The sequence below is a fragment of the Phaethon lepturus genome, unplaced genomic scaffold (assembly GCF_000687285.1).
Source record: "Phaethon lepturus isolate BGI_N335 unplaced genomic scaffold, ASM68728v1 scaffold30335, whole genome shotgun sequence".
In the NCBI taxonomy this organism is placed as follows: domain Eukaryota; kingdom Metazoa; phylum Chordata; class Aves; order Phaethontiformes; family Phaethontidae; genus Phaethon; species Phaethon lepturus.
The window spans coordinates 2,282-12,040 of record NW_010538874.1 but is presented as its reverse complement, the minus strand read 5'-3'; the positions used below and the strand labels follow the sequence as shown (position 1 = coordinate 12,040).

Here is a 9,759-nt window from a genome sequence, read left to right as displayed (position 1 = left end):
CTTGTAGGTACTTTTTCTGGTATGAGTGATGTGTTCCAGGATTTCAGTTATGAAAATGTTTTTCTCTCATTCTAAGGGCCACTTAGGTGAATGTAGTGAGTATATATTTTTATTAAAAAATTCTTTTTAAATAAAAGTTTAAAATCACACCCACAAAACTCTTTTACACGTATTTTATATTGTAAAGCTGTTTTCAGCATCTTTTAGTATCTGCTGTAATAATTCCCAGAGTAGGAGCTCCCAAGTAGCACTGGGAATCTACTGGAAGTAGAATTTGTGGAAGTGACTCCACATTGAGATTCGGAGTCCTGGATATGAGGCCAGCGATGAAAATGTTGGAGCTGCCGATCTGTTTGACTCACGTGTGGAGCATTTACTGTGGTGATTGCAAGTCTGAATTCTTGAGGTTACTTATTCAAAAAAAAAAAAACAAGGAAAAAAGTCATGCCATCCATTATTACAGTTCTGCTAGCTGCTTAGGATGAAAGACTTGAGGTTTTTGGAAGACCGTGAGCAGGATGGGAGGACTGCCTCCTCCCTTGTTTGTTGTCTGATCTGATTGTACCAGTGGGGCTGTCCCTGGGACTGCCATGTGTGACAGGAATCTCACCTGCAGCACAAGAGCTTTTGGAGTCCGCCACTGCTCATGTTGCCTCCACTTAATGTCACCCCCTCCATGCCCACACTGTCCCACCACTCCTTCCCTCCCAGAACCACCGACCTCTCTCAGTTACCCCTGGGGATGCTCATGCATCAGATCTGCTGTTGGGGAGGCCTTGCTGCTGCAGGAGCGGAGAGGCTGCTCTGACTGCCGAGGAGAGAAAGGGGCGAAATGGGGCATAGCACAACTAGGTGTCATAGAGGACAAAACAAATATTGCAGGTACTAAAGCAGTGTGGTAGAACTGATGTTTTATCTTTCCAATGTGAGCAAATTGGCAGTTGTTATTAAGTACTCGGAAGACGGACCTTTCTGAGAAGCAGTTAAGAGAAATGCAAGTTGGAACCTCTGCTGCCACACCTTAACTGCTTTTATAGGAAATGCTGCATTTATAACCTAGAGATGCGACTACCCAAGACCTTTAGTTACTGATAGTGATGAGGTGCAGGAGGCTGCAATCACAACACCATGGTAAGAGGCTCCTGCTCTTGAGGTAACCGTTGGGAACAAATTATTTTATTCTTCATTTCATAGTTAACTCTTAAGTGAGGAAGGTGGAAGCTGCAGCAGGTGTGTTTTGAAGCATTGTATTTGAGAGACCAGACTTTTTGTTATGAGTTGGTGACTCTGTGTGTTGCATGGTAAATCTTGCTGGCTGTTCTTGTTGTACTAGAGCCCATCAGAGACAAGCAACTTCGATTCAGCAGAGGACTGGTATGTGCTGATGTCCCCTGGCAGAGAGTTGTAGTGGTCAGAGAGACTTAAAGCACTGGAAAGGAGACATCAGTGAGGAGAGGGCTGGTGTCACTTGGGCGGCGCTGGGTGTGTGAGCTGTCCAGGCTGTGTTCCGAAAACTGTTTCACTGTGATTGCTTTTGTTTTGGTAAACGTGATGGTCTGAGCGGTGTAGTTGAGCACATTGGCATCTTTGACTCAGGTGAACTCCTGGGATCATGTCCTTTTCTTTCTTTCGGCCCAAATCAGGTTTGAAGCTCTCAGGTTTTATTCTTACAGTCTTTGCTTGTGTTCCATCAAGTCTGGAGCAGAAAACAAATTGCAGCTTGCAGTTAAAGTGTCATCATTACTGAAACTAACTTGATGTAAAAATAAATCCCTTATTGCCTTTATTTTAAATTTTAGTGATCTTTAATCCTTTAAATGTAAGTAACTTTAAGCGTACACAACTTTATTGGTCATTTTTATCAAGGTTTTGGTATTGTTTTCAGGTATATGTCACAAGGAAAACATGCAGAAGCAAGAGAACTAATGTATTCAGGGGCTTTGCTGTTCTTCAGTCACAACCAGGTAAGTTACTGGCTTTGTGTCTGTGGTTTGGGAGGGTCGGGGTTGTTATTCCAAGATTTTGAGTGTGAATGGTGAATTCTCAATGGTAAATGTTTGGGGTAATTGCTTTGTAATCTTTTGGTTTACCTCTTTCTTGAGCCTTTTGTCCTCAAAGAAGGATTATGCCAAACTGGAACATAAAGCAGAAGTGTTTGTGAGCATCCAAACAGTAATCGTAACCACATTTGTCTTGCTTTCCTGGAGGCTCTTTTGATGCCATCAAATTACTATAATTTTTTTTTATGAGGGAAAGTTGAGACTTGATACTGTGCCTTAGCGGTAGATGTTGATAAAAGTATTCAATCTGCCTCTGACAAAATTCTGGTTGACGTTTTCTTTTACGTGCCGGTATGTTCATCACTACCAGTATGTCTCTGTTTTGTAGCAAAACAGTGCTGCTGATCTGTCCATGCTTGTTTTGGAGTCTTTGGAGAAATCGGATGCAAAAGTAGCAGATGACCTTTTAGGTGAGGTGACCTTTGCACTCTGTTTGATGGTGTTTAGATGTGCTTTCACTTCACAGTGACTGCTGTTAACAGTTTCGAAACCTGAAATTCTTTTTGTATGCCCTCCCACATGGCTAAGGGTTACCTTCATCATAGAAATGGACTGGGGAAAACTTTCTTAGAGAATAATGGATTCCCAATAACTTTGTGGGCACGCTTAGAACAAGCATTGCTGTCTTGTGGCATTGTCCTTTGCTCCATGCAGCGATAGCATATTGTCTGTACAGTCACTGATGTCCCCAGGGCTTTGGTGGATGGTGGTTTCCCTAGCAGTGTGGTAGTGTGCACATTATTTGTGATTCACCTGTTCACAAGGAAATTTTTCTTGTTTGACTGTGAGCCTTGGGAAGCAGGCAAGTCAGGGAGACCTTAAGAGCTGCCTGGCCAGACTACTGCTGCAGCACAAGTGAACCGCTTCTTTTACAAGCTATGGATGGAGAGAGACAGACAGAGGCTGTTCTTTGTTTACTTAGACCAGGTCTGACATTTGTATCCCATCTATGACTTCTGGTGGTGCTTCTTTGAACTACAGCCCTCTGTCCCTTGCAGCTTCCCTACGAATGGCATGCAGTCCTGTAATCTGCAGTTTTTCCTCCTGCTTGTAACTTCATGGTTCTCTGGGATATCCTGTCCCAAACGATGAGCCAGGGAAGCTATCACCAGCTGACTGCAAGGCACAGCTTTTGGCTGTGGAGGAGTCATACGAATATTGCTGGCTGATAGATGCAAGATTGACTTGATGTATGAGAAGTAGCTCGAGTTCAAAGTCACTCTTTTTTAAGGTGGCTTATGGAGGCCATTAAGGGAGCTTGAAGACACAATAGCACTGTAACTTAAATGTTGTATCTTAAATATGCATTAGAAGCAGCAGTTCGTCCTATTTCTAGTAATGCTAAATATTTGTGAATCTTATTGCTTTTAGAGAATTTGGCTAAATTGTTTAGTTTAATGGATCCAAATTCTCCTGAAAGAGTGGCTTTTGTATCCAGAGCACTAAAATGGTCCAGCGGGGGATCAGGAAAACTTGGACATCCAAAACTACACCAGTTACTAGCAATTACCCTGTGGAAAGGTAAGAAAAATCAACTGGCTTTCTGTGTTTTGCTTTGAAAATGTTGAAAGTATGATATTGTAAGAGATCTACTTTGGAAATAATCTAAGGAAGCTGCAATGGAAATGATTGATTGATTGAGTTCTGCTATTACCTGATTTTTGCAATAACTTCAGCTTAATGTTACTAATAAAAAAAACACCTGGGGCTGTAACTGTCAGAGTGCAAAAGCCAAACACAACTGATGTAAAGCTGTCTGTAAAGGGAAGGTTGATCCTTTAGACATTCAGGTAGTTTGATTGAGTCATTAGGAGGAAAATTGCTGGGGATCAAAGCTGTTCTATTGCGGTTTTTATGTTTTTAAATCCTGGATAAACATGGCAAAGATTGAAATACATCACCTAGCATCCAAAGCAGTCTTTGGATCTGTAATTAGGTACTTTTTGAGACGTTGACCACTGGGCTTATTCCAGAATGAATGCTGTTGCCTTTGATTTCTGTGGGATTTTATCACTTGTGATGGGATGTAAGATAAACCAAAAATGCGCTAAATAATTATTTTAATTGTGGATGATAGCCAGTTTTTAAAGTCTTATGTTCAAAACATAACAAAATTGTGTGAGAACAGTTGAACAAATGTCATCTCTTCTGTAGTTTCTCGTGAATTAATAACTGTGCAAGGTGATTGGTCGTTTATTTAAAATTTTTCAGTAGTTGCAAAATGATGATAGTGGTTTCATATAACAATCCTGACCCAACGGTCAACATTCCAGCTCATTGCCTTTCTGCGTGCCGTAGCTGTTCTCATGGGAGCTTGATGGCTGCTGCCAGCCAGAAAGGGAGGATCTTCCTTAGAACATTTAAGTTAGAAGCTGAGATATGATTAGGCTAAGAAACAGCTACATTATGAAAGCAAAAATCCCCATTTTGTAGCAGTCTGCTCACTGTTCTTCTGAAGAGCAAAATGCGTATGCTTTCTTAGTCTGTAGTTTTTGAGAGCTTCATCAGAAAACTTTAAAAACCAGATTTTTAAAACAAAGCTTTTAAATTCCAAAAATTAGCAGCTATCCAGTTTTGATTTGTCATTGCAGTGATTTTTGCATGATGCTTTCTTCAAGTTAAGTTCTAACAAATTATTGCCGTTTCTTACACCTTTTTTTTTTCCTTGTATAATTGCTGTTCTATTCAGCATATGTAAGCAATTTTAATATTGACAGTGAGAGTAGGCTAAGCTAAAAATAGGAAATGCCTTCTTTCTGTGCACTTAGAAAGAAGGATGCTGAAGGTGCTGTTTGACTTCTTGGTGCACATGGTCTAGTATGGAACTTGATTCTTCTCTTAAGCACTGATGATAGCACATGAAGTGTCAACATGCAGTTAGATAAAATTGTATGACTGCAGCTCAAGCTATTTGTCCCAGTAGTAGCTGTGTTTTGTGGTGGCATTGAATAAACTGTATTTAATAGCAGTTGTCCAAATGTATTTAGGATATCGTATTTATTATCTCCCTTTATAAATTGTCTATAACTTATAAGGGAAAAAGCCCACTCTCTTTTTCCTAGTTGTCTTGTTTATATACGATGTGTGTAGCTCTTGACCTTTTACCAGATATAGTGTACAAGGCTAACAAATTTGTTTTTATGTTCAGGTATGATGAACTGATTGCTTAAAAGACATTTTCTTTTTCCTTTTGTAGAGCAAAACTATAGTGAATCTCGGTATCACTTCTTGCACTCCACAGATGGCGAAGGATGTGCAAATATGTTAGTAGAATACTCCTCGTCCAGGGGATATCGCAGTGAGGTGGACATGTTTGTAGCACAGGCAGTACTACAGTAGGTGTTAAACTTTTTAAACTATTTTGCTGAGATGACACTGTATTGAGGCCAATCTAATCTAATCATGATAACTGTAGGTTAACCATGCATCCTTTTCAAAAGAAACTGTGAAACTGGCCAGAGCTTCTGAAATTTACTTTGTGTGATAACAACAGGAGAAACCATCTCAAAACTGGTGTATTGAATTTGTCAGATTGGGGGAAAAAAAAACCCAAACACACACAAACACCAAAACAAAACATATTAAGGTCAAAACCTGAAATCATGGTAATTGCCTAAAGAATTAATGTAATCTGTTTGACCCGAAAGCACAATTCTTAGCTTTGTTAACACCACTTTATGTCTAGTTAGGGCTTACCTTGATGTTCTTACCAAGACTGGACCTAAGCAGGGTCTATATTTACCTTTAGCGTAGTACTTGCTCTCAGTCTCGTTGTCCTAAGAGACAGTTTGTGAGCAGCAGTGCGATGGTTCTTGGTTTGACGGAGTTGCTGCTGGCTTTCATTTACTTTAGGCATTTATTTTGTAGGTGGTGGGAATGCAAGCTATTATGTGCCTTTGCAGAGCTCATGTACAATTAAGGTTGACAAAGCCAATTTTACTGTGTTTAATCAGCTGATGGCTTTCTTCAGTCAGGGAAAGCAGCTCATGGAGGAGTCTGAGGAGGAGGTGGAGACAGGACTGTGTCAGGGAGAGAGTAGGTGTTGGGGGAGAGGGAGGAGGTGAGAGCAAGTCTGTCTCTCTTTTGGCAGCAGTGAGCTGTCATGTAAGATTTGTCCTGCTTTCCATAGCTGGTTGATACAGATTGCAGTGATTTTAAGCAGTAGAAAATCCCTTATGGAAATACAGTATATGCAGGACTTTTAAACAATTTTATGGGGCTTTGTTCCAGAGGTGGTGAAATTCCGGGGACAAGTTATGAGTAAGAGATTATTTTTTCAGTATTTATGCAGCACTATTACTGCATTCTTTACTGGCCTATATCTCAAATACTGTATTAAATCCTCTTACACAGCAGTTTATACTCTAATGAAAATAATTGCAGTAAGGCAAAAGAGCGCTATGCCCTTGGACATGTGAGGGTACAGAATTGGAGGCCAGCCTGCGACCAAAAATGAGACTGCTCATGGCAGCCTTCCCAGTGTTTGCTGACAATATTTGTCCCAGATAAAGTCCCGTGGTACTTGCCTGTGGGACTTGCAGAGATTGCCAGTTAAATTAAGTGGACCTGAACAAAGATTTGATCTGTTTGGGAAATTGATCTGTTAACTGGCAACGACTTGGGAGCAAAAAGTGTAGCTTTATTATGAGACTTCTAGACATGTGTGTCAGACTTATTAGTGGTCCTGATGCCATGTTTTTTTGAGGTAGTACTAATAGAATGACAGAGTCTTCGGACACTGGCAGGTATATACTGAAAAGAGATGTGCCTGGGAGTGGATGGGGCCAGGAGAGAGGTGTTTAACTCGATTTTTACCTCAGCATAGTAAACTCTGGACCGGTAAATGCAATATCATGTCTAATTTGAATTACATGGTGTCCAGTCTTACCACATTTTGATTTTATCGATGCCCTCTTTTAGTAACCGTCTTGTATACAATCTGCTTAGATCTTGGTTAAACTCATTCTATTAATATTTAATGTCAATTCTTCCTCCCAACCCGCTTATTCCACAGTGTATTCTAGTAGTGATTTTTCCCGTCCTCAGTTGATAGCCAAACCATTGCCAAAAATGTACATCTCTACCAGTTAGTTTTTGCCATCAGTTTAAGCCTGAGATGGCTTCTATGTGCAAATGAAGTAGAGATGGTTGAGCTTTTGGCTTCTCTTTTTCTTTCTGCATGTAAAACTACCTCTCTGCCTTATTTTTAACTTGGCCTGTTCCGTTTCCTTTTGCAGATTTCTCTGCTTAAAAAATAAGACCAGCGCATCAGTTGTTTTTACAACATACACACAGAAACATCCTTCAATAGAAAAGGGGCCACCCTTTGTTCAACCACTGCTAAACTTCATCTGGTTTCTGTTACTGGCAGTTGATGGGTACAGTCTCATTTTTTTTCACGTTGTTCTTGGTTTCCTTTTCAGTTGTTACCGAGATTACATTTTTGCTTGTTTTCTTTCTAGAGGAAAACTAACAGTATTTACAGTATTGTGTGAACAGTATCAACCTTCACTGAAGAGAGATCCTATGTATAATGAGGTGAGTTACTCATAGTTGTAAGCAGGATTTAACCTACGGAATTAGTTAAAAAAAAATGGCTGATTGTCTCCTGTTTTGTGACTTGTAGATAGGAGTCAGCGATCTAACTTGTGTGGTGTGACTGCTGCCCGTAGTATTTCCACTTGTAAATGAGGTAGCTGACATTTGTTCTTCGCCTTGTGTCGTTTCAGTACCTAGATAGAATAGGACAGCTTTTCTTCGGTGTTCCGCCCAAGCAGACATCGTCCTACGGAGGATTACTAGGTAAGGTTCATGCTGACAATTGTTTATAGATACCACCGCTCTTTTCAGAGCAGTGGCTTATATAAAATGTCTGTGCTGGAAACAGGTAGTTTGTTCTAACGAATGTATCGGTTTTTTCATAGCCTGTAGAACCAGTCACTACTGTAGAATAGAAGATGAATTGGTTGCATGTGAAACTAATTTGGTGACGCTAGTAGAAGGGGAGAAGCATGTAAATGACTCTGACAGTTAATTTTTGACATAATGGTATAACTTCCAAATGTAAACAAAAATCTTGTTTGTGTTAAAGTTTAATTTCCTCAGACTTCAGTGGCTGATTTTCTTTAAGTCAAGTCTGGGACTGTGGTAGAGATCTCTAACCAGTCCTGATACAAAATCGGTGTTCCCAAAGTAGAAGTTCTGAAATTAATACTGCCCTTCTACAAGAAATGAAAGGGAATAGAGAAATTCAGCCCTCATTTCCCAGCTCTTGAATAAAATTTGAGCAAATTGAACTGGATTTACTTTTGTAGAATTGAAAGTTTTTGCCTTGAGAACTAAGCTGCTTTGTTTGTAAACTGAATTGAAGCTTTACCTGCAAATGTCAACTCACCGATACCCAAAGTTTGAGGGAAAACATGAGCATGGCAGATCTTATATGTAAATAACAGGTTTTCAGCAATTCAAGCTGAAATTGAGTAACACAGGAAGAATGCATACATGCCTCAAACAAATTCTTCATAGCATGATGCAGACAATTGCTGGTTTTTGACAGTTTCATGGCTGGAGGTGGGTCTTTCTTCATTTGGTTGGGGTTTTTTTCTTTCTTTCTTTCCTCTCATGGTGCAACTATAAGTATGTGACTTTAGTGGGGTTTTTCCAGTGTACTTTTAGAGAAGGAACAGTATTGAAATACAGCTTCCCAAATCAATACATTCCTAATAGAAACCAGTGTGGGAATACTAATGTCCTGCTGAGACTCTTTTACTCAAAAAAAAAAAAAAAAAGTTTTTTTCATTATTGAAATCTGCACCCTAGGAGGATGGTAGGAGAATAGCTAACATTTCTGAGATGAGACTGTAAAACTAGCAATTTTGACTGTCCTCTGTTCTATTCTAGGAAATCTTTTAAACAGTTTGATGGGAACTGGAGAAGATGACGACACAGAAGATGGTCAGGAAGATAGCAGTCCTATTGAGCTCGACTGAATGTTGTTGTCATTGGGTGCCGTGTAAATCTGATGATTCGATGACTCCAAAGACAGTTTTGGAATTTGAATCCTGCAGTTGTTTCTTGGCGCCTAAAAGGGCTCCTCTGGTCTTTTAGAAATGGTTGCTGAAATGTTTATAATGTTTGGTCTATATTATTTATGTAAAAAAAGAAAGAAACCAACAAAAAGTAGCCAAACGAACCAATTGGAGCAATTGTCCGATACAGCAGCTGGTGACTTTGATTAAAATATAGTCTTCTACGGTTTCTGATGCAGTATTCCCTTTTGCACAGTAATTCAATAAAGCATAAATATGGGTCTTGTACTTCATGGCCTACTCAATACCATCTTTGTGGTGAGAAAGCCTCCTTGACCTCTGTCACCTCCAAGGAAGATCTCGAAAGGCAGGGTGATCAATTGAATAATTTATTTGCAAGGCTGGTGCCAAAAGTACTGTGAGACGAGCCAACCAGCGTAATTTGAGATGCACATCCAAGAGACATTGATACCAAGAACTGGCTTCCACTGCCATGAGTAACATGCACGCCATTCATACTGCCTTTCACCCTGCTTCAGGTCTGGCTCTCGCTGAGCCCCCACGTGTTTGTTTAGCTGATACTTTCTGAAAAGCACAAGATTGAATTGCTCTTGAGAAAAGCCGATCAGTGGAACACAGGTAATTGGCTTCTATGTGGATCTCTCTTGTCT

General features: G+C 40.0%; 1 protein-coding gene across 1 annotated transcript; it reads left to right on the top strand.

Annotated features, from left to right (window-relative positions):
* Nucleotides 1–1,884: 1,884 nt before the first annotated feature.
* GET4 (golgi to ER traffic protein 4 homolog (S. cerevisiae)) lies at nucleotides 1,885–9,442 on the top strand. Its single transcript, XM_010286964.1, has 8 exons — nucleotides 1,885–1,964; nucleotides 2,389–2,470; nucleotides 3,432–3,581; nucleotides 5,257–5,395; nucleotides 7,298–7,438; nucleotides 7,523–7,598; nucleotides 7,790–7,862; nucleotides 8,961–9,442. Exons 1-8 carry the CDS (start codon nucleotides 1,890–1,892, stop codon nucleotides 9,047–9,049), a joined length of 825 nt encoding a protein of 274 aa, XP_010285266.1. The 5' UTR covers nucleotides 1,885–1,889; the 3' UTR covers nucleotides 9,050–9,442.
* The last annotated feature ends 317 nt before the right edge of the window (nucleotides 9,443–9,759 follow it).

What these genes read in the sequence shown, in the direction of transcription:
- GET4 (XM_010286964.1), top strand. Translation starts at nt 1,890, where the DNA reads ATGTCACAAGGAAAACATGCAGAAGCAAGAGAACTAATGTATTCAGGG. An exon ending in GTAGCACAGGCAGTACTACA is followed by an intron (nt 5,396 to 7,297) that starts GTAGGTGTTAAA and finishes TTCCTTTTGCAG; the next exon opens with ATTTCTCTGCTTAAAAAATA. An exon ending in GAGATCCTATGTATAATGAG is followed by an intron (nt 7,599 to 7,789) that starts GTGAGTTACTCA and finishes GTGTCGTTTCAG; the next exon opens with TACCTAGATAGAATAGGACA.